General features: G+C 40.6%; 1 protein-coding gene across 4 annotated transcripts in view; it reads left to right on the plus strand.

Annotated features, from left to right (window-relative positions):
* Nucleotides 1-23,566, plus strand: part of lingo2b (leucine rich repeat and Ig domain containing 2b) — a 32,630-nt gene extending 9,064 nt beyond the window's left edge. For 2 of the 4 annotated variants that reach the window (XM_088300723.1, XM_088300889.1), the window contains exon 2: nt 20,330-23,566. In XM_088300723.1, coding sequence (XP_088156849.1) covers nt 20,373-22,238 — 1,866 coding nt within the window. In that variant the 5' untranslated portion in view covers nt 20,330-20,372 and the 3' untranslated portion in view covers nt 22,239-23,566. Of the gene's footprint in view, nt 1-20,186; nt 20,232-20,329 lie in introns of those variants that run through there. The other 2 variants (XM_088300806.1, XM_088300973.1) reach the window with 2 other exon arrangements.
* The last annotated feature ends 2,274 nt before the right edge of the window (nt 23,567-25,840 follow it).

The raw sequence follows: 25,840 nt of genomic DNA on the forward strand, positions 1-25,840 counted from the left end.
AGTAAAAACAAAGCAGCGCTGGATTCAGAAGACATGTTGAAGTTTGACGTACTGATAATGTGTCACTAAGTCACTTGACTTAATCTTAAATCCTAAAAGACATCAGGTCTATATGACACAATAAAGGGACAAAGCATAAAAAGAACATAGCAACTGATACATCGAGATACGTCAAGGAACAAGTCACAACAATATGTGAATAAATGAGATTCAAAAAGCCCGGACTATCTTTTACAAAATGTATTGCAGTATAATAAACTCGGCCTGCATGTGCAACATGCTTATTTATCGTGCTGGTATTTACCATCACAAAGTCATTGCCTAAATTTCAGATGTATACTGGCATGCTTTGTATCAATCACCTTTGCAGACAAGTTAGACGTCACATGCAATATGCGTGAATACTCGAATGGCCTTTGATCACCACTCTTTTCAATCATGCTTCATAAATGTGTTATTACCAGAAAAACACAGACCAGCATCTGCAAGAATACATGTTATACATACCCGACTTCCTGAGCCATCTCCAGATTAAAAAAATTGCAGGAACAGATTGAGTATCGCAAATCATTGTGATTTGTTGCATGGTCATAAAACCAGCTCCTGATTGCTTGTTACGTTTGTGTTTGGAGGAAAGGGAGTGTTGACTGTCGCACATTTGAACATTCAGAAGGGCAGGAGTGTTGAGCACCAACGAGGCCATACAGTAAATTCACATATAAACAATTCATTTGATCTGGTATGGAGAGAATGGAGCGGTCTTCCAGAAACACCTGCTGCACCAAAGTCACCACTGTGTTCATTCCATCGGCCTCGGAGCTGCATTGCTAATGCGTTTGCCCTGTCTATATTCAAACCCACTTGAAAGAACATGAAGCCCATGAAAAGCAGCGGTCTGGCCTTTTGTGTTTCCTGTTGTGGAGCCACTGGCCTCTCGGCTGTCCTATTGTGTGGACACGCACTCTCCGTGTGAGAGCGCACTTCTTGCCGAGGGGCAACACATCTGCTTGATGGCCACAGCCTTGCTGCTTGTTAAGGATGAACGGGTTAGATTGTTGTTGGATAGGGTGGGGGCATTGGCAGGTGGTGGCCACTGATTCCTCAATATTAATGCATTCCTTCATTGAGGCATTTGGAGCCTCCTAACTCATGTTGGACACACATTCACACCTAAAGCGGAGTAATTTACAAACATTTTTTTTTCCATTTTTACACGTTTGGCATAAAAAAAAAAAAAGACAGTAATTCCCAAATATGAATAAAAGCCACGGTTCAATTTCAAATGTGAAAAAAGGCTGAGGATCAGAGCTGGACTGAGTCGTCCGGTAACTGACTGATTCACTGTTCGATTCCTCGAGTCATGTGTCGCAGTGTCCTTGTGCAAGACACTTTACTCACTTTGGTCCCAGTGCCACTCACACTGGCGCACGGTTGGGTGACAATGTTTGGTGGGGGTCGGAGCGGCCATGGGTGCCCACTGGCAGCCACGCTTCCGTCGGCCTGCCGCAAGGGCAGCGATGGCTTGAATGTGTGAGTGCACGAATAATGGATCCACCGTGGAACGTCTTCGAGTGGCCGGAAAAGTGCTGGATAAATCTGATGCATTATCATTATTGTTAGGGCCAACAAAACTTTAGTTCTGATCAAAACATGTGATTGAGATTAATGAATAATTCATCCAAATATACTTTATATGTTCATGTTCCATAAATAAATCAAAGCAGCGAGCGCACATTGTGAACAGAAACTAAGGAGTGGCTTTGTCAATCTGATTCACTCAATTGTTTTTTCTTTCTCTCTTCTTTACTGGTCCGTTTTTTGTCATTCGTCGTCGTCATCATCAATCCGTCAATATTTCACGCTGAACCAAAACTCGAATTGTCAGTTTGTCCCCCAATCATCGTTATGTTAACTGCGCTTCCATCATTGATAAAAATGACAGTTCATCGCCGCAATTTTAGGACGGTCATTAAATTAAACGGTCCGCCATCGTCATCGTTATTTTAACCACGCTCCATTCGCTCCTCCTGCTGTCTGCAAAAACCTATCCATGAGCTATAATGGTGCGGTCAGACCAGACGCAAGCTTTCTATTCAGTGGTAGACAGTTGGTGTGCAAAATAGCTCCAGATTTCTGTCATCACGAGCTACATCGAAATTGTTCAAATGCGTAACTGTTCAATTCTTCAATAAACACGTGAAACAAAAACATCAATTTTTTGCAGCCAGTCGGGAGTTGTGAACAAGCTGTTTTGTTTCACATGTTTATTGAATAGTTTAACAGCTGAATAAATTCTATGTAGCTTGTGATGAATCTGCGAAACCGAAAGACAAAATTACTGGACTGACATTGCCCTCATGGCCACGGTTGGAATCGGGAGCCAATTACTCTGGAAAACAGTTGAACTGTAATCAGTGACAGTGATTAAAAAACTTTGTATTTTCTATTCCTTCATTGGAAAACACGACATTATACTTCAAATTCACAGTGCCGAGAATCCTCAAACTTAAATCATCGCTCTGTGAGTCCGAGAAGCCCCGTGAACTACCTTGTCTCAAAGATGAAGCCATGCAAGTCAAAGTACACATGCCCTGTAACCGAAAATTGAAACCTTCCAGGACTTTGTATGATCGATTGACTGAAATGAATATCTTGATGTCTCCAAATTTGTTGATACAAAACACTTTGCCACCTGTTTAGAATTTCTTTCTAAAAACGTGTGCCCGCGGCTTGTCGAAACGATCGGGTCCCATTCGATCGGGCTTTCTGAGGAACGTATTACAATCGTAACTTGCTTTTTCTATGTCCAGATGATGTAGTTTTTACTAAATGTGATTATGTGTACCTTTTCTGCCACATATTTTGACAATTGCAGTTTCCTTTTAAATGTCCCATCAGAACTTACAGACAATGAATCAGAATGCTGCCGTAGGCTTTCCTATAACAGGTCACTTACGAGCTCCCCCATACTTGGCGGATTTGGTGTCATTTTGGTCCCGTTAGGTCACTGTGGTGCGTTGACTGACAAACTTAATGTCCTTCGCCTGAGATTAAAAACTAAATGTGATGAGGCCCTTTTGTTTCATCCCTAGCCCAGTCTGAATGGAAGTCTGGTGAGTGAACCAACACACTGTCAGTGACTCCAAAAATTTATAAATATTAATAGTGAAATTGAATCACTACTCTGTAAGCCAAAGTAAATTTTATTTTTTTTTGATACCCTAGAGCCATCGACTAGAGCAATGCTGACCCACGCTAAATCGTCGCTGCTTTCTGTTCCTATTGGTGTTGCACGATCAGTTGCTTTGGGACGGCACATGACAGCCTTCAATGGCAACATGGACAGTTTTTTTTTTTTTTTTAAATGCCACTGTTGTGAACAAAGTGATTTTATAACCTTGAATGGTGATACAAAAGATTTTTTTTTGGAAATACTATTGTTTGTGTGTGTGTGTGTGTATGCGCAAAGTCTAAATGTCCCATTGTGTCTAACTGACTGATGGAATGCTCACTGCTGCATATATCAGGACAGCACAGCACTCCAGGCAAGAATCAACAACAAACTGTCCAAGACATCTGGCCTTCAGTTGAGTTACCAAAGGTTGAAAAAGCAGAGCTATTATAAGATGACATAAAAATTGACCCAGTCCATTGAAACCCAGTCATCTGAAAGTGCCGCCTTTTGTTGTTTCCTAACTTGCCTCCCCATGAAAACTGTGACTTGTAAAGTTTTCTAATCTGAAACCTTTCATGCAGAAACATCCCAACAGAAAACTCAGCCAAAATGGCTTTTCAGTAAAAATTTTCCGTCTGGAGAACGAACTCACTTTGTAAGACAGTGACGAGAATAGGACAACAAAGGAGGCTGCGCTACTCATGCTTTCACTCAGCTTGCATTCTACTGCAGTATTGTGACACATTTTTCACGTCAGACATTTTCCGAACTTTCTACATTGAGATGAATGATGATGAGTGACATGGTTTCTGGCATATGGATATCGTTTTGTTGTAGTTCTCCATAAAGGACAACAATGACCCTGTAAGAAGTGTTCACTCCATCAACCGGAGACTATTTCTGTTTCGGATGGTGTGCGCTGTGGCTTTGGTTACTATGGAAACTGCTCCAAAGTCTTCTTTTCCTCAAGCAACAACAAAACAAAGAGACATTGTAAATTATTGTCATTGTAGAAGCAATAATACGAGGACTTTGAGCTTGATGGCTTGCAACCACTTTAGCCATCTATATCAAGTTGCTAAGTTAAGCATAAGAAGAAAATATGTTTGCTGAAAAAAGCCCATTTGAGAGGACAAGTCCTGTCTCACGCAAGTAAGCCACCGCTCATCCCACCCTACATACTGCCGGGCCAATGGCAAGTATGGATTTCGTTACCATGACTACAAGGAGTAGGGCGAGGGGTGGCTGCACTTATAGCCCCGAATTGAAAAAAAGTAACAGCAAAATGCAAAGCACACACGAGCCCCCACAAGACAGCTTTTTTTCCCCCACTTTTAAAAGCCGTTTGAAGACACATTTTTATTCTTTAGCTTTCGACTCAACATGAGACTGTCGCTGTTCTGCTGTTCTTCTGGTATCTATTGTTTGTGTAACTAACCATATTCATATTTTGTGAACAGCAGCGGTGATTTTGTTTATTGTATTTTATTTTCATCTGAAATTTGCATTGAAATGGTCTACTTCCGGTTGAAGCTATGTGCTTTTATTTTGAATGCGAACTTCCTGTTTAATACTGTTCACACTTAATTAACGAAGAGTATGGCAAAAAGTTTCATATTGAGCCTCAGAAACCGGACGTTTATTTTTCTAGCACCCCCTCCGAAGAGGCAAAAGGTCTGTAAACAATGGATATAAGTATCTTGTGGCGACAAATCGGGAAGAAAGACATGATGGCAAAGTACAAGTAGACCTCTACGGACAAATGATGCAAAAGTTGGTTGCTGTTAAATGGACTTGGAGACCAGCTTCCACCATAAGGGCACTATTTTCATAGACAGGCACCAGTGTGCTTTCATTTTCGTGCCGGGGCTAGTCTAGTTGATGCGCGTTTGTGAATTTGGTTGATCACTCTTTGCGTAGCTAGGTATTCCGGCAGTCCGAGGGCATTTTCTATTACACTCCCCCGGCGCACCGGCCAATTTGATAAGAAAAAAAATACACTAAATTTTATAGTACTTAAAAGCAGGTCTAAATGGTGGTGAAATGCGGTTTTGGTATATCTGATCGAGGCATAGGTAAACATGTTCGGCACTCCGCGGATGTGTGTCGCGGTTGTCATCGTATTTCATTCGGAAATATGACAACAGTTTGGGGCAATCCCTCTGAATCAATTTCAAACTCAATTAATTGGCCGAATTAAAATTATTATCTGTCAAATATTTTAATCACCCCACTGACCGTATGGCACGATTAATGTCACACACAAACGCACGTCCCCACGTCTGCGTGCATTTTGACCACCCTCATTTTAATGGATAAGAGAGGAGCCACTATGATTGGCCGGGAGCTACATTCCATCCCACAACGGCGCACAACACCGCATGTGCGCCGTTACGCTCAATTCTAGTAAAGTCAAAGAAAATACCAAAAGAAATCATGACTCCATCCATGCACAGTTTTGCACCGGACTTGCATTGGGCACAAAAAATAGGATCCTATGTGTCTGTGTGTGACCCCCTGAACACCCTCCACCCAACACACCCTACAAATGTACTTTTTAATGGTAGATGATTGGTCCTAAAACTAAACATGAAAGTTATGAGTGCTTAGAATCAACTTTACAGCTCTAACTGAAGGATTAAAAAAAAAAAACATCGTCATGTCATTTTGTGAAAGGAATTTCGAATTAGATGTGGTTTTCTAACTTACTGGTGTTCTTGTTGATCACTCAGTGAAAAGTAAGACTAAGACTAGCACAAGTAACTACAAGTGCTTGGAATGTTTCCTGCCATTTATCGGTTTTAGTGGATCCTTATAGGAGTGGAAACAAGCATGATGCTCTCGAGTGGCCAAGATGTGCTAAAGTGCACTCACATAGTTAGGAAAGCGCTTTGTCATATTTTGAGTAGAATTTGCAGAGCCACTTATTACTCATAAATCACCAACACGTCACGTTAACACCTATTACATTTTCAACATGGTGCTTAGATTGATGGGCTCCCTAAGTAGTTCGCATGCACACAAATCAGGGGGTGGCTAAAAAAAAAGTTGGCTCACATCAGTTCGAAAATATGTCCCCCTAAAAGTCTCTGCAGTGATTTTAAGGCTTTTTTTGTGATGAAATTGAAGACAAAGTGGCACGCCCCTTTGAAACTTGGCTTGTTATATTTTCCGTAAAACTTTCCGAATATTGCTTGCTTTGTCAGCTCTGTTGTCGAAAACGCCACCAAAATGCAAATGCAAACTTCTACTCTTGTCCACTTCGGCCTGTTAAAATGGAAAAGCGTTCTGCACAATCGTTTGGATTTATTGACATCAAACGTGAGCTCATGCGATCACCTCCTCAACATCCAGAATACTGCGCCGATCGCTTCGCCACCTACACAAGCTGAAGCGGACAAAAGCACGAATGTGCGCACAAACCCCGACTAATTATGTTTTGGACATTTAGCTACGCTAAAGTTTTGTTAAGTCCCAGGAGGCAGACAAGTTTCGCAGAACAGCGACTTAAAAAAAAGGACCATCCTGGCTGGATGATGCCTTTAAATCTTTCAAGTTAACAAAATATTTAGATGATTATCAATTCATGACCAAATGTATAATCATTTCTAAGTCCTTGTCGAGAGAACTGTGAAGTGGCACTCTAGAATTATCATGGTCTTTGTTTGTTGTTCTTGATTTCGTGTTTAGTTTCCTATTTTTCCTTGTTGGGTTGTGCGTCTTGTGCTATCTGATTGTGTTCACCTGTGCTTGTCGTCTCACTCCCGAGAGTGAACCAATCAGCTCCCTCAAACCCTTTGTGTCTTGTCCAGGTGTTCCTCGTTGTCTCGTTACTTTCTTTGTATTTAGTTCCTTGTTTGCTTTCAGTTCACGTTGGTCCATTGTCGTTGTCAGTTCTCCACGCCATGTCTCGTTTTCCCAAGTCAAGTCCTTGTTTTGTTGAGCCCTGTTATTTTGTACTTGTGTATTTTTTGACTTTTCCCGTGCCTTTGCCTTTTTATTCTCAATTGAATTCCATATAAGTTATCCCCGCCTCGCTTCTCTACGTTTGGGTCCTCCTCCACCTCCACCACAACCTGACAAGCATGAAACTTGCACGCAACTTTAGTCAAAGTTGAACTAAAAACTGCGGGGAAATATCCTATTACATCCATCCATGATCTCAGCCGCTTCTCCTCACAATTGTCGCGGGGGGTGCTGGCGCCGATCCAAGCTATCTTCGGCCAGTAGGCGGGGGACACTCTGAACTGGAATATCATATTCATCTAAATCCTAATCAAAATGCAATTTGTTTAACCCTTTAATGGAAATCTGTTTTTTAATGAATGTGAAGTGCTACTAACATTCTGTCCTTTTATATACTTTTTTTATAGTTACAAAGGGATGCTGAAAAAGGCCCTTAAAACGATTTGATCCAACTAATTATAGTGTACGTTATTTAAAAAAAAGAAATACAAATAAATAAATAAATGATACTCAAGTAAAAACTGTCCCTGATCTGCCCCTACAAAAGTTTTGTCATGACGACACAAAGTACACTTGAGCTTGGATTTTTGACAGCGGAGTTCAAGGAAAATAGCTTTCTCTCTTTCTCACCAATGTCACCTTGACTCCCACACTGACGTGAATTTGAAAATTCTCCAGAGTGACAGTGGAGATTGCTAATCCATCAAAATGATTTGGTGACGGGTGAAAAGTGTTAATCCTTCCTGTGTAATTCAGCGCCAGGGACGACTGCCATTTAATCCCTTGCTGAGGGTCTGCGGTTAAAGAGAACTCAAACTAAAAGTCTGTCTTAAAAAATTCTGAGGCTTATGAGCATACCTGATATTGCATATATTTTTGTAGTTTTTTTTTTTTTTGGTCATTTAGATTGACTCTTTCTTTACAATGTGTATTTCTTTTTTAACCTGGATTTAAAAGCATTTCTATTTGGGGCTGACTTGACTTCTTTTGGGAGTTTATTTCATTTGCATGCAGCATTTGCGTCACCTGCTTTGAACTCCGCAAACGAACCTGAGTCTGCAGACCTCACAGTCCTACTCGCAACGTTCCCTCTAATTTTGCATGCGTCTAAGCATTTGCACAAAGACCCTGAGGATTCCTTAGACCACAGTGAGAAACTTGCACACGGCGGCCATTCCGCTACCACACCTGTCCAAAACCTGAGATTCTAATAAATTACACGATGTAGTTATGGTAAAGAAAATTAAAATACAAAAATACAAATTATACCACCTTTATATAAAAATTCAGGATATCATTCCTACTGGCATCATGCTTCGTGTGCTACAATTGTGCAGAGATATTCTCACTGACGCATCGGGGCACTTTTCTCCAGTTTGTCATGAGAGGATTGGCGAGGTGACGAGCGAACAGCTCGAACGTCGGACGACGCCAAGTCTCCAATTGATGTCCTGGCAAATTATTTTGGTTTGTTTTTGTGTTTGCTTGCTGTTTTTTGTTTGTTTTTTTGAATATCTGGAACAAAATGGATGTTCGGCGTAAAGCTGTACAAGCCGGAAGCAGGGCTAATGTCAAATGAAAGTTATTGGGGTGGTCTGTACGGGAAAGTGATGACATGGTGAGTACATCAGTAACTCAGGTTTGAAATTTTTTAACGGCATTTTTTAAAATTTGCTCTGCGCTGGGAGGGTGAGAGCAATGCAGGAGGAAGAGGAACATTGTCTTTGAGGGAAAATTGTCTACTGCGTTTATATTCCATTAGCATGTCTTTAATGTCTTTGGGACTTTAATCATTTATAGACCAGTAACAGATGTAATGTGGGTGATTTTTTTTTTTTACTCTAAAGTCTATTCTACAGCTGATTGCGAGCCCATGTTAAGATTTTCTGTCTGGGGTAATATGTTCTGATCAGAATTTTGCTGTTTGATGCTTTTTTTTTTTTTTTTTTTTTAGTCCAGTAAGAAGATTGTTACCGTAATTAAGCCTAACGCATATTAAAATCATAGATAAGCTTCTCCTGGTCTGCGTGGAGAATACAAACTCTTCAATCCGGATATGTTTTTTAGATGATAAAAGACTGGGTTTTGTGACTGATTAGCAATAACTGCTAAAAGTCAGATCGGAATCTATCAGAAAATCAACATTTGTTTTTTAGAGAAAGTAATTCCAAGGGTCATGTTTTCGTGCACCGGGCAATTCAAGGTCAAAGCACAGTCTAACTGTAGGGCGTGGATGGAGTTTTTTTTTTTCTTTTTGTCTGGCGTTGTTCACATATACTCTAATTGCTTTCCACAATGATTCCGAGGGAATGTCCCATGCTCTTGTTATATTTCGGAATGAATAAAATACACCAAAATCATACGCCACCTGTGCCACCATTTGAAACTGTTTTGAGGTCAACTTTTGACTAATTTTGGCAGCACATTGTGAGATGTTGCGTTATTTTGCTCGAGACAGTGAACCAATATGTTGATTGCGCTGATGTCATCTAGGGGACACTGATAAATATTTATATGCAGGTGGAGCAAAAGGGGTCCAAGGACTGACCCTTGAGTGACCTCACATGTTATGGCTATTTGAGTAGATTCACACTTCCCAAAGGTCACAAATAACTAATTCGCTCCAAGCGGGACCTGAACCATTTTAGGACTGTTCAATTTCGTCGTACCTAAGTTTCCAACCTGTTCAACACTATAATTTGATCTACTCATGTATCAAACGCTGCGCTGAGATCCAATAAGACTCGAATTGACGCTTAATTCCTACATCATCTAATATTCAATAAGTGTTGAATGTGCCCAGTAAATCCAAAGACTTGTGAGAATAAAACTGAAACAATAAGATAAGATAAAAGAAGAGATGCTGATTCGCAGCTTTAATGTGTCCAAAGTAAAATTCATCCGAATGAAAATGCAAGAGGCTTGACTTTCTCATGATATTTACAAGGTTATTTTATACTCGTGTTTAAGAATAAAGTGCTCAATGGGCAAGGATGAATGGACTTGAGGGTGTCTTGGTAGTTTTGAGTAGTTGCGTTTGGGTTATTGAACAATTTGGAAGTTTTGAAACGAACGAATAGTTGTTATATTAATTAATGATGATTTCAATATCAATCAAAATAATTGTGTTCTTATTTCTGTACATGATCGTCAGCTAGCCTTGAGCTAATTAGCGTCAGATCATTCTTATCAAATCAAGCGTAACCACTAAAAATGAGTGCAGTCAAACCATTACAATTTTCAACTCATTAATTGCAAAATAATTCCATAATTAATCACATTTTTCAATGACTATTGTTTGGGAAGTTTGTAACAGATATTTAGTTGAATAATATCTTGGATTCACGTAAACTCACCAAATGTGAAGTATATTTGAATTCAAAGACTGTTCTAATAGCTCTTTTTTTTTATCTTTGAAGATGATCTAAACTGAGTTATCTTTATGTGCATTTTTCTTCAAAACTTAAACAATATATTTAGTTTTGACAACAAGCACCCCACTGCGGCATTTTGGGTTTGCAAGGCCCAGTGGTAACTTGAGCAGGATGTTTTGTTGTGAGATGATGTGATGATCTACAGCTAGTAGCCTACACGATTATTTTTGAATAAAACCGAGTTAAGATAAAGATAAAGAGATAAAGATAAAGATGTCCTTTATTAGTCCCACAATGGGGAAATTTGAAGTGTTACAGCAGCAAAGATATAGAACTGCGTTAAAATAGTTAAATGCATTCAAACATTTTAGAATTATTCTGCAGGAGTAATGCTTTAATTTTGACCGCCCTACTAAAACTCAATTTTTTGATCAAGCATGCACATAATTAACTTTTAACAACGAGGCTTTGTTGTGAGAACAGTATTATTTCGAATGTTCCCTAATTTCCGCTCAAGAAGTGTCTGTTGAATGTTAAAGTGGAGGACAGACTTGAGTCAATATTCTTGATCAATATGGGCCCCACATAATTACAACATGGACCCGACTTGGTCAGTACAAATGATTCCCTTGAGTTTTTGTGCCAAACATAAAAACATTGACTTGGCTCCTCTTCTCTTTTGACTTTCATAGTAAATTGGCAGATGTGCGTTCCCATTTGGAACTGCTGCTGTTAAGCGGTTGAATGGAGTCTAATCTCATAAGTTATATGAAGACTAAAAAGTGACGTAAAATGGAGTGTGTTGACTCTTTTGGAGTTTTAATATGCTTGTTAGAATTTCGCACCAGCTTAGATGCTAATCCCCTCGCTCAGCTAAGAGTGCAATAAACCATGAAGGCTTGGAACTAAAACATGCACGTCTGAAACCCACTTTAAGTGCATGAAAAACAAATGGAATCAAATTTTGTTTCTGTGACTGGGTGCTTGCGGGGGAACATGTGCCATGAAAAATGGATGAGATGGAGCTTCTGAGAGTAAAACTAGATAGGAACCTGATATGGTGAGTGTCCTTCAAATAACACCCTGCTTTAGAAGTATCACCGAGAAAAACACTTGAAAAGATTTGGCCTCTGCAACCCAGAGAAAGATAACGCCATCCAACACATGGTGCAAAATCAGTTTTTTTGATCTTTTTCGGGGAAACGCCATTGAAGTGAACGTTTGACATCTTTCCAAGCAATCGTTTGACACAATCGGCAGGCCATGTCAATGCCCCTGGACCAATCTGCTACTGAGATGAGAGATGAAGTGACACAAAGGATCATGCACACCAATATTGGAGTGTCCAGATTGCCATTTTGGCAATATTTCTTGATGAAATGAAGAAAAATAAATGAGTGCATGGACTCATTTGGCAAGACGAGATGATTATTTTTAATTCACTTTACATAACTTACAAATGAAGTTTGAGGAATCGCCAAGTCGTTCAGTTTGAGCAAGAAGGCCGCTTTTACACAGCAAATGTATTCAGAGTGTTGCATAAGACTTCGGTGACACAGATGAGCAGCCCTTTTTTTTTCTGGAAAAGTCATGTCCAACTTCATTTTTATTATTTCTCAGATGCGGAATGTGTCTTGATTGAACATGACATGGCCATTAAGGAGTGAGTGCAGGATGGCTAGAAGTGAATGGCTTTTGATAAGCTGTTTTTTTTTTTACTCCCCTGTAATATTTTTTATTTTTTTTCAAATACTGTAAAACTATAATCCAAGAGCGGGTTAAAATTTTGCCTTTAACTGGGATTTGCTCACAATTATTTTGAATTACTCGGCTGTGTATTTGTAATTCCATTTGTTGTATAAATGTAACTTCCCTTATTCCAAATTTTCAGGTCAAAATGGATTTGATGTGAATTATGTCATGTGTTGCATGGCAGGCCGATTACAGGGACAACGGATGCAAATTAGCCATTGGCTATAATCTGGCATATTTACAGGAAATTGTTTGATTAATATGCACTGTCCCTGTATACTTTCAAAAATAAAAACAAATACAAATACAAATACATTATCCGAAACCTAATGCTCATGTATTCCGTGCTCCCAGCATGGATTTTGTAATATGAAATGCAACACTGTTGGTGGACCATTTTTCTGTGCAGGCAAATGATTAAGTATTTCTGTCTAAATTTAGAGACTGCGGGATAATGCCCCATTCTGTGCGAGCCTGCGGCACATTAGCCATACAACAAGCCACATGGCGGAAGGATGCGCTGTTGATGGCTCAGCAAGGCACCCTTCCGAGGAGGCAAGGCCAGTGGTGCGGAAAGGAGATGTTTAATTGGTACACTTTGAATGCACATCCCCTAATTAATCTCAATAGTATCCTGAAAACTCCACTGACATTTTGCACTCGGCACGGTGGTCATTTGGAGCGTCACAAAGCCCACAATTTAAGTTTTGATTGGTGGTACTCGTGGTTCATCCCCAGTCAATTAAACATAAAACTGAGACTGGTGTTGACGATGTGTGCAAAGCATTCATCATTTTAAATGGATGGACCAAAAAAAAAAAAAATGGAATTAAATATAAAATCATCATGTTTTGTTCATTCTGCAGATCAGAGCACATTATTAAAATGTAATCACCGTCCAGTTGCAACTTCAACTTCAAACGTAAACATGCATAACATGTGAATCAATAATCAGGTAATTGGATAACAATAAATGACAACATGTCATCTCAGGCCAATTATCATACACACTTTTCTTTGCATCGCTCACACTGCAGTTATAATCGCCTGCATGTGAACTCGCTCATGTGCAATAATTATATTATTCATGCTGCTATTATACTGTATATGGAAATGAGAAAAGCACCAAAGTCAGACATAAGTTCAACATTTGAAAGGGAAGCAATAGGAATGTGTCATGTTTATGGTTCCTGTGATGCTGTATGTGACGAAATGGAAAGAAAAACAAGTTCTTGTCTTCCTTTTTGTGGAACAAGCAATTTAGATAGCTTTGAGACGATGGTCAGAGTCAGTCGACTTTGATCTATGCTACAGTAAGCCAAATAATAATGGCATCTTTCCAAGGAGCTTAGGTGAAAAAAATAATTGCAAGCATGCAAATGAATTCAAAGCCTCGTGTTAGCAGGGCTGCGGGTAGACGAGAGAGGATTATTATGCGCAGTTACCACTATAATGGACCACGCTTGTAAAGCTGTGTGCACTATCATGGCTGAGTCTCAGCAATCACAATTAACCGTACAGCTACTGAGCAATTAGAATATTTTTAAAAGAAGAATGTAGAATAAAATACTTGACTATTAGAAAAAATCATTTGAAACCACAAACTGTTGCTTATGTACCGGATATTCCTCGTGTAATCTGCTGCTTAACGAAGGCTCATGACATGAGTTTGCCAATTTGGCTGACTGGTCTCCACCAAGACAAGCCCCTTGCCGTCTTGGAGATGTGCCTGGCGGATCTCAATTTGGTGGCAGAAAGTCGATCTAAACCTTACACCTGTGCAGGGTAAAAAGCTGGTCTTAACTGACATATTTTATTCATTAATATGTGGACAGTAGACATCAAAGTAAAAAGATTATATTTCATTCCACTGCAGTAGAGACCTGGGGTGGCACAGTTTATTGAGGGGGTTAAACAAATGCTCAGGAGTGGGGGCGTTCACCAAGTGCCCAGCACAGATTTGCTTGTGATTGTCGAGTGTGCAACAAGCGCACCACATTTAAAGGGAATGAAAGATTTGATTAGCCTGATTTTAGGCGGCTGTGACCACTCCCATGGCTGTGCAGTCCACCGACTTGCAGATCTGGTCGGCTGAAACTACCAACATCAGGTGTAACCTCTCCTCCGTGCAGAGACACACCACACACCTGTGTAAAGAAACACTCTGGATTCGCACCGTTCAAGAAAATAGAGCCCAGAGTGTTAAACACCTGGGCTTGTGTACTTTTCTCTCATCTACGTATATTCCCTTGTCCTGACCTCTGACACACCCACGGCATGTAAACTGGGAATGAGTGTGCAAATGCCAAAGAGACATGATTTATTGAATTCTGAGGTCTGTATAAATAATAGCATGTGGAAATTTCCTGAGACTTGCACAGGTCATTGGAATTCATGAGAAAAAAATAGAGCAATATAAATGTGAAAATACCTTAACTCACATGTAAATAAATAAATAAATATATAAATAAATAAATATATATATATATGCGTGTGTGTGTGTATATATATATATATATGTATCTATAATTCTTTATTTATTTTATTTAATTTTTTATTTATTAATTTTTTTTTGCATTAAACCCTCCATTCCAGAGAAACCTGTTTAAAAAAAATCTGGGCAGCAGAGTAGAAAAGTGGTTGACATGCCATCTTGATATTGTTCAGGATTTGAATCTTGGCTCAGGACCTCCCATGTGGCTAATACCACTTGCAGATCACACGCTCAAAGTCAGTAAAATCATCATTATTAATTCATAAACACGTTTGTGTCTTGTGAGATCAATACTGTATCTCAGTCGTAATTAAAAATTAATTGGCTTAGTCCAGTAAAGTTCTCCTTAGTCAAGACAAATTCATGCTGCTAATGTCAAAAGCCCTACAGTAGATTTAAAGTGTTGAGAATGAACAATGATTTTACGGTGCTCATCTGACACATCGACCCAAAAATCGGAATCCACACACTCTCTGAGCTTTTTGTCCAGTTTCTCCTTCATCAGTTGTTTTACTTTTCCTTGGTGGAAGAAATAGAAATCACATTGAGGGAAGCAAAAGTATAATGAGATCGTAAGCCGATATAAATACATTTAAACTTCTTCTTGCTCCTTTTCACACATTCAACTGTTTAAGTTCTACTTTGGGCGAGAGGCGGGCTACACCCTGAATTTGTCGGCAGCCAATCGCAGGGCACACAAGTCACCATCAGCAACCTTGTGTTTGGAATGAAATATTCAAATAAAAATAATCTTGTAAGCTTGACTCTCTCCATGGCTTGCGGTATTTCTGCTATATTCTGCGCGCTGCTTTCAACTTGCTTTTCCGCTCACAGTGACTCATGCATCACCCTACAGCACCTTTTCGACCGTCGCATTCTAAGCAGTTTCACTGTGACTCTAATCCAATTCAGAACCCTCTCCCCCCAAATCCTAAACCCTTAGGCTTCCCTTCTCAATGACCCCCTACCACCATTGGCATTTACCCAGAAATCTCTGAAATCATCTTTGCTTTCCATTTCACCAATGCCACGCTTGGCTCTGAGTGTTTCTAAAACTCTTCTGAACCTAGGTGGAACTAAGAAATGGTCCGGTTCTCTACATATGTCATTTGGAACAACCTGGGCACCGAAAAATGAAAGCTTCTCAGTAGATAAATGAACAGACCTCAATTCGATACAAATAGTAGTTAAATCAAAATTAAAAAATATGATGAAAATATTGATAAAATTACACGGTATGGTTTTTTTTTGCATTAAACCCTATTATGTCCTTGGCTTTTGGGTTCCGTGATACTCCTTTCATTAACAGTGAAAACAGAGCGGCCAACATACAACTTGTCATCGCCATCTTCAAAGTTTGAAGATGACCCCGTTGGGCCAGTGACGTAAACAAATGCACGATTCACACCGATATCAAGCTTTCTACATCTTTTTCGAGGCCTTTTCATTGCGGTTTTAACCTAAATAATGATTGGATTGTAATTTGTTTTTGGACTCGCTCTTAAGCTCTACGCTTGTGACTGTTTTTCATGTCCACGTTTAACTTCAAGACTCATTTGTTTGCTCTTGTCATGTTGACTGCCACTTCCTATCTTTCTCCTGTCCCCTCCTCCTCTCCGGAGAGGCGGCTAAGTGATTCTGCAGTGACTGATCGAAACAAGTTTGGTGGTGGACACCTTCTTGGAGGCTCTGCTATTGAGATTTCCTCATTGATCCACTGGGCTTGGTTTTGACGAGGATCCGTTGCTTAGAAGGCATCTTCGTGCAGCTCTTCATTTTAGGAAAATGGATGAGATCAAATAAGAATAAAAAACGATTTTAATGTTATATTGCCGCAATTCAGGATTACCAAATTCTCAATCTTTGCCCGTGTTTTCGTCAATTGTTTTCAAACGCGACCAACATGGGAGCGGTAGTGTGCTGGTTTTTGACGTATGACCAAATGGGTAGGATTTGTTTTCACCCTTGATAAGTAAAATCATTTTAAAATTTTATTTTATTGTCAGGTTCCGGAACAGGATCAGATTCTCAAAACGGATGAAAAAAAATGGATTGTTAACAAAAAAAAAATGTGCGAGACCAACAAAGTACAACAAAAGATGATCGTACAAAAAAGAAAACAGGAAAATGAGACAAACCAAAAATGCAAGGCTAACAATAACGTAAATTGCTTGTCGGGAAAAAATAAGTAGGCCAATACAGCGTAGAAATGATAATATCCCAGACTATGCTTCATAAAAAAATACTGACTCCGAAAATCCAAAAAAAAAGGCAAGACCAAAACATAGAGAACATTTACAAGATTCAATAATTGTGACAAAAGTCATGAGCAAGCAGAGTAATAATCCGACCCTGGTTGTCGACTTGGCCGTCGTTTTATATTAAGCTAATTGAGAGTCATGACAGGTGTGCCGCCGGAGCGAGGACCTTCCACTCCAGCTGGAACTGAAAACAAAAACAAGACAGAGACATGACATTTTCACGATAATAAATTGTTTTCATGATATAAAACATTTATTTGTGAGAAATAAATAAGTAAATAAAAAATAAGGAAACAGGCAAATTTCTAACTTTCTCGCTATCTTCTTGGGGAAATCATCATTCAGATTGAATACTTTTTTGATATTTATTGGAATATGATTTGTCTGCTGGAGAAAATGAGAGGAAAAATAATTGGGCTTTTTATCACCGTTTAAACTGGAGTTTTTTTCATCGTCTCACACACATGTTGCATTTGTTGTTTTGTTTGCCTTTTTTTTTTTTTTTTGGTCTCACACCATTTCACCAAGCAGAGCCGCTGCTGGGGCCCAGCTCTCAGACAAATCACCTGACCAGTTGCTCACTGCAGCGGCGGACAACTGGCCTGTAATTATTAAACAGAAAGCCTGGGAGGAACACTCGCTGACGGCGAAAGGCAGACTGATAAATAAACAGAGACAGGAGCCGGCTTGTGGATGGATAATAAGGTAGACTGGCAGAGATAGTTACTGAAGCACAAAATGGATGGGCAAAGAGACAGGTGGACAAATAGCAAGGCAGTCAGAATGGCAGCTTGGAAACATCTTCAACTGGGCTCGGCTAAAACCAGGGAACATGAATAAATGCGATTTTGTTCAATTGGTATGTTCTGTCAATTCCAAGACTAAAGAAATATGAATAAAACAACACCCCTCTGACTCCATTTGTCCTGGGTTTCATGAATTTGATTGGCAGACGACATCGGGCAGATGAGAGTAATGGCTTGTGGTTGCTGTGGCAACAGCCCGCTCTTTGTTACATGCTGCATTCCTGCCATATGATGTGTCTTGTGCTGCGATCGATAAATACCCCACCCTGCTGAGACTGTTGAGTGAACTGATGTTTTTGCCTTGCCAGGGATGTGAAAAGGAAGGGACTTTGGGGGTGGGGGGTAAATGGGCACACAAAAGGATTGGAGAAGGCGTTACACAAAGCTGCAAGCAGCATAGCTGCTGAGCTGGTGAATAGGTGAGGTATTGATGGCTTCGGTCTCATCAAAGCTTTATTCTCAATGTCACATCTCTATCAGAGTATGGTTTGTGTCTGTCTGGTTGAGCTTCATCCGCTTACCTCGCAAGGATTGCATGTTGCAGTGATTGACACGGCTCTTTCACATCTCTGCGAATCAAGCGCGTTAACATTTCCAGCACTCATGGACGAAGCTTGCATTTTGCACACCTAATTGGCAAATATAGCCATGAGCAGAATTTAGATACATCTGGTAATGAGGCAATTATTGTCAGGTTCTCCGTCTGTCAATTCAACAACCTGTGGCTGCTGGGAGGTATTTTCCTGTCAAGGTCGATGTCCTCCCAAGTTGTAAAGACGAATGACTGTATCCGTGCACTCATTATCCTGTCATGATGTCATAGCGCTGTACTGTATTTGGATAGTGAATTCCCAGACATTTCAAAACTTCTGATTACAAAAATTACATGCAAAACTACAAACAAAAATGAGCATGTATTGGTGTCAACATTTTAGCGTTACAATTATTTAAGTGCACTTTATTGGGGGAAAAAAAATTATTTCAACAAGAAAAAATGTGTATTTCACACATATTGTGGTCCCTTAAAAGGTGCTACAAAAATAAAATAATAAATGATTACGTCTCTTTTTTCAATCAAGTTGCCATAAAATTTAAAACCTCTATTTTTCAAGGAACATGTTAACACTTAACATTAACCTTTTTAAAAATGTAACTGTTTCAGGAATAAAACTCAAGCAAAGACAGAAATATATATATATATTTATTTATTATTTATTCACCAATTTGGACTGTTGAAAATGGCGTGCTTTGTTTTGCGATGCAATGAAAATGATCGAACGTTTATGGGTCTCTTAAAAAGTGATGTTGGAGGTCCCTGCATTATGCCCGACGATAAATTTCAAAGGTTATTTCACATTTAGTGTTTTATACTTTATTATTTCTGTCTTATAGTGACTTTTTTTACATGGTTAATATTTGACATCCCAAAACTGGAAATTAAATAGTAAATTATAAAAGCGTCAACTTGCCGTTGTGTAGCCCTGGTATAATTATGGTATGTTGTTGAAATTAGGAAATAAAAACAGAAAACTATTTATACTCACAGATGTGCAGTAAGTCTTGAAGTTCAACCATGAGGTCATCGGTTCAATAAAAAAAAAAAAAAAAACGAGCACCAAACAACCTCCAGTGCTCATTTGTGAACCATGCCAAAATTATTATGGGCACCTCCGTGTAAAATCTCTGCTCGGACATAATTAAACAGTAAACGTAAAAAAAAAAAGATTGACATTTTTGAAAAAGATGGGTCAATGTCGGAATTAGTAGAGCACAATAAGCTTCAGAAACTAAAACAAGGAAACACAAATTGTAAAATAGTGGATTAGAATAAATACATTTATGTGAGTAAATATGCAAATATTTGCTTCTACGGTGGCCTAAAATGAGATATTTTCACTTTTGTGTGAAGCAAGTATCATTTGGATTTTCAACAGGGCATGGGAGAACACTTTGATACACAAATACAGAAATATGTGTCATGTCGTGTCCCTTGCAATGAGGTCACGTGCGCTTGAAGATTAACGTTATACGGCAAAGTGTTATGGGAGCAAACATTTGCTGCCACTTCATTGTTGATTGTCTGAGCCCTGACCAAATAGTCCATTTGAACGACCATAAACCTGCAAAAGCAAGATGGACGTGCGCATGCTGGCACCAAATATTACCACCCGGGCTTTTAGCCTCATCTCACTGTAATGAGGGTCATTTCTTGCCACTGGGCTGAAATATCCTCCCTCCTCGGAAGACATCTCCATTTAGCCTGCAACCTTTCGTGCTACCTTGTGATGAACGTTCACGTTTTTTTGCAGATGATATTTCAATTGTTGTGCCTTGCCCTGCTTGAACTTCAATTCCATTCTTTCCAGCGAGCCAAGCAAAGTGAGGGTTCATTAAAGAGACGTGGTAAGGTGTAAAAAGGCAAGAGGGCAAACAAATGAAGAGTCTGAGTAGAGAAATGGAGTATTCTGACCTTTTTCTTTTTCATACGCTGTGTCTTACAGGGCCCGATCGTGATGGTGTTCTGGACGTCTAACGAGCTGTGCGATGACAGTGGTCAACGTGGTTAAACGAGTCATGCAACGCCCAGCGCCGCGCTACCACATCCTCCTGGGTGGGGCCGTGCTGCTTCTCTTGGCCAGATTGGCCCTGAGTTGCCCTGCCCGATGCGAGTGCTCTGCCCAGAGCAAGTCAGTGAGCTGCCACCGTAAGCGTCTGAGCACCATCCCCGAAGGCATCCCCATTGAAACTCGCGTCCTGGATCTCAGCAAAAACAAGCTGCGCATAATCACACCGGACAACTTCTCTTCGTTCCATCTTCTGGAAGACTTGGATCTCAGCGACAACCTCATCAGCGTGGTGGAAAGCGGATCATTTCGTTCTCAGCTGGCTCTGCGCTCTCTGAATTTCCGCAGTAACGTGATTCAGCTGGTTCCTGCAGGCGTGCTGTCTGGCCTTACCAACCTCACTCAGCTGGACCTCAACCACAACAGACTTGTGGTTCTACTGGACCATGCCTTCCAAGATCTGCGCAAGTTGGCATCCCTCAAGGTCGGTGACAACGAACTTGTTTTCATCTCCCAGAGGGCCTTCATGGGATTAACTGGCCTCCGAAGTCTGACCCTGGAACGTTCCAATCTCACTGCCATCCCCACTGATGCTTTGGCACACCTACACAACCTTATCGAACTACGTATGCGCTATTTGAGCATTACTTTTCTGAAGCCTTTCTCTTTTAAGAGGCTATTCCTCCTGCGCCAACTCGAGATCGATTATTGGCCCTGGTTGGACACACTGCCCCCTCTGTCACTGCATGGCCTCAACCTCACGACGTTGTTCATAACCAACACAAACCTATCTGCCTTCCCCGGTGCAGCATTGCGCCACCTGCACTACCTCACTCACCTCAACTTGTCCTTCTCTCGCATTCAGCATATTCATCAAGGAGAGCTTGGGCACTTGCCGCATCTGATGGAGTTCCGTCTCCAAGGGTCTCAGCTTGTTTCTATTGAACCCTTTGCATTTATTGGCCTCATATCGTTGCAACTACTGGACGTGTCCCAAAATCGCCTAGACTCTCTGGAGAGGGGAGTTTTTGCATCACCAGACAGCCTGCAGAGGCTTTGTCTGGGTGGAAACCCATTGGTATGTGACTGCAGATTGCTTTGGTTGCTGAATAGCTACAAGCCGCCCTCTCTTCACATTCTCGATATCCAGCCGGAGTGCAGTGCCCCTGAGTATCTACTAGGAAAAACTCTGCGTGAGCTCAAGGAACCACTGGTTTCTCGCTACATGACCTGCACCAAGCCTCGAATTGGGCCCAACGTAACACAGCTGCTGATGGCGGACGAAGGTCAGCCTGCCCGTTTGAGCTGCATGGCAGAGGGAGCACCAAGGCCTTCGGTGGTCTGGATTACACCTCACAGACGCTACATCACAGCCAAGAGCAGTGGCAGGGTGGAAGTCCAACCGGATGGCACCCTGGAGATCAAGGCCGCGGAGCTGCATGACAGCGGGGTGTACTTGTGTATAGCGAGTAACCCCGCTGGCAATGCCAGCTTGTCGGCCTCTTTAGCTGTGAAGAGCCTGGGCATTAGGGAGAGCTTTCACAATAGCAACAGGAGCTCAAATTATTTGACACACTCCAACAGCACTTGGGGGAATGGCACCGTGTTGTACAACATGACAGTCCCCATAGACATAAAGACCATCATTATATCCACAGCCATGGGCTGCCTGTCCTTTCTAGGTGTGGTCGTCTTCTGCTTCCTGCTTCTGTTTGCCTGGAGCCGAGGGAAAGGACGCCATAAGAGCAATTTTGATATCGAATATGTCCCACGCAAAACCAACGGGGCCTCATCTGACGTGACAGAAACAAGTGGCCCTCGACGAGTCAATATGAAAATGATTTGAACACCGAGCGGACGGACGCGCCCCCGATATCAATGACGACACACACATCGGCTTAAAAAGTTGTTTTCAACGACACAGTGGAATTGTGACAAATGATGTACTAATATAGTGGCTGTCGATGAAGGTGATCTTGTGATCATGTGAGTATCAAAGTGAAACCGTGAACGTGTTTATATGAAATAATGTCCTTACGTTGAATATAATTCTATAACCAACATATCAATATGGGAGTGATCTCGTGTTGCACTTGGCATGTGTATCAGTGGTGACGTGACGAGTAATGATGTTGTCGACTATCCGTGACATCAAAGCGAAGGACGGAGCCACTGGGGGTTATGGCGGATACTCAAAGCGCAGTGATGGCAGCGATCGAAATTGTCTAATTCCCATCTTTGCTGCAGTGTGAAAGGTGTGTGTTGTAATCATGTGTGCTGTGCGTGCATCGGTGGACGCATGTTGCATTTGTGTCTTTCTTTGTGCATGTGCACGCATTGCCTTTCTTATCTAAGGGAAATATTGAAAAGATGGGGCCGAGGCCGCTGTTCTTGTTGGCTCGTTGTCACCGCCGGGTAAAACAGAATCACACCGTACATGTTTTGTATGGAGAAATCCCACTTCTTCTTAAAAAGAAATGCTGCATCCATTTAGGAATAATGAGTCGAACATACGGGGAATGAAATGATCTCAGGGGAACATTGCGTTGTAATTTAATGTGAGGAGTGAGCTTTGTCTTGCCCATGGAATTCACTTTGCAGCACGACAAGACACTTTTCCTTTGAAAAAACACTGGTCAAAGGCGTTAGCGCAAGAGAAAAGCTCCCAGCAATAGAAACGGCACGTTAAAGCTGTTTCATAACAGAATAAATCACAGGCAGTTTTTGCTGCCAGAAGAAAACAAAAAAAATCCCTTGATATGATATAAAAGACTCCGTGTCCAGACACAACGGCAAAGATTTACTGGCTTGTGCCCTCTTTTGGACAAGACAAAGTTAAGCCTCACAGAGTTATGGCTTAAATTTCCCCTCATATTTCTTTGATCGCACCTCTTCACTTCCTTACTGGGGCTCTGGTTATTTCACAAGTGTCAATTTCAAAGTTGTAGTGGAAACTTGTAATGTTATGTTTCTTTGTTAGGAAATCTTTTCAATGTTTGGTGTGGACAATATTGGCAAAACAATTAAGGGCAAGTCTTTGTATTCCAGGGATGTGGGTGTTTACTTGTGTAATTCTGTTGTGATAACACATTCAAAAGTTGTATAATTGTTTTCATATGATACATTCATGGGTATATTTTCCAAGAGAAAAATAAATATCAAACATACCCCCAATTGGAATTGCATTTTAAATTCAGCTGAAGATGATCGAATACAGACCAAGTGTCCAAGTTCCCCTCTCCGCCCTGTTTTTGTTTCCATCCTCCAGCACACCGGATTCAAACGGTCAAGATCATTATCAGGCTTCGGCGAAGCTTGCTGATGAGCTGAACGTCTGCTATTAAATATTTACGATGAGCTTGAACTGGCTTTCTACGCGCACCTCCCACAGATCCCCTTTGTGGTGTTTGTGACCGTTGCTTCAAGTCCGTGACATCCTTCTCGGAAAGCATATTTTTCATTCACCACTTGATGTTAAAGGCAATGGGAAAGCGTTTGTTTTTGTTTGAGTTTGAAAGCCTGCAGAGAAAACAATAGCTGCTGCTGTGACACGAGGGCATTCAATGTCCCTCAAATCGCCTTATATTCATATTTTCATCACCGGTTTCCTTTTATTCACTCCAATTTCCAAGGTGCAATTTTCCTCTTTTCACGAGAATAGCACGTCTTATATATATTTTGCTGTTTGACGGACGCTTCTTGTAAGCAGCATGGAGGATATCCATTAAAGAGGATTGCAAAATTGCAATTTAAACAACAAAAGAATAAAGATGCCTTTTTTAAGGATGACAGTGCAGTCCTCCAAAGTCAGACAATCTTTTCCAGGATGCTGAGATGTGTCTTTGTACTGTATTTTCTGAATTAGGCTGTGAAACTCGAACACGCGCGATGGATTCATTATTCGGCGGGCGCGTCGTCCACACGATGTGGAGATGGCTTCTTTGGAGTGATTAGCATTCGCCTCTGTGCCTGCTCTGCAGTGTCGTGCGCTTCCATTTTTATGCGACGCACCTTCAGAGCCGATCCACCCTACCTCTATCCGCTTTGCCTTGCTTTCATTTTTTTTCTTTTCATTTCTCCGCATGAACCCGTTTTTACTTAACTTCTCTTGACATACAATATTCCATATTGTAAAACATACTGGTTTAAGTATACTTGTAGTGAAATTCATATATGCCCCTGCGATTGGCTGGCTACCATCCAAGTCAGGTGGGATAAGCTCCAGCTCGCCAGCAATCCTAAACAAGGATGTGGAATAAAAGCAAACATAGATGATTGGATAAAATTAATATACAGAGGAAAACCCCCAATCCGAACGCACAGGACACACACACACACACACACACACACACAAATCTTTACGGGGGTCAGAGATCAGGCCAATCCACGAATAGCATGTATAACTGATGCCCATTGAAAAAAAAACTTATACAATGCAGTCTATTTATTGGCCTAATATAAAATATTGGAAACAATAGGATAGGATAAACCAAAGAGTGTTTTCTAACCCCCCCAAAAAACGCCGCATCCGGAAGCAACAGTCTTTCACAATTAAAGAAATAGTATGAACGATGAGATTATTGTCGACATTAATAAAACGGTGAATTAATGCGAAATTAACGCGTTAAATTGCCCAGCTCTAATATAAACAAACGATACAGTCTAAGACTTTGATCAAGATCAACATGCCTGCATCATCTTTCATTTCTGGACCAACTGCTCGAGTTGGGGGAAAAAAAGGGTTCAACAGCTGCATCCTTCATCACCTGACAAGTCAGATGAAAGGAAATGCAGATTTGGCATCCTGCTCTAACAGATTGTTTCATTTTTAGACAGCGCTTGATGTTATCATCCTGATGGCAAAGGGAATGCAGGTCTGCGGTGTCCCAAAGCACGCAGGGAATATTAAGGCCGTTGCCGTGGCATGATGAAGACAAGATCAAAGTGCCTCAAATGCTCTTTTAGTATTTTTATTGTACTTGTAGGATGCATTTTACTGAGGCGGTGCTGTAAACAGGCAATGAGATGCAATGAATACATTAAGTTGTTTGTACAGTTTCTGGTCCAACTCTTAATGATCCAAGCTCTTGCAAGAATAATACATATATACTGTGCAATTATTATTACACTATAGAACGGGTACTCTGCTGTTATCCGTAGTCATAAAACCACAATCATGATTTTTTTTGTGTTGGGTTATTCCTGTATGCAACTTAATGAGCTTTATCACATTGATCATTTATGTTGGGTTGGGTTTAGTTTTTTTTGGAGCCATCACAATTCTTTAGAGTCCATGTTGGATTCAAATGATGATGAATTGCAAAAAACATATTTATTACTAGTCAATTTTATTTCAAGTCAAGTCAATTTTATTTGTATAGCCCTTAATCACAGACAGTCTCAAAGGGCTTTACATAGCCACAATCGACATCCCCGATCTTAACCCCC

Source organism: Idiotropiscis lumnitzeri, chromosome 1 (genome assembly GCF_059441095.1).
Source record: "Idiotropiscis lumnitzeri isolate Australia: NSW breed Sydney's pygmy pipehorse chromosome 1, RoL_Ilum_1.0, whole genome shotgun sequence".
NCBI lineage: Eukaryota > Metazoa > Chordata > Actinopteri > Syngnathiformes > Syngnathidae > Idiotropiscis > Idiotropiscis lumnitzeri.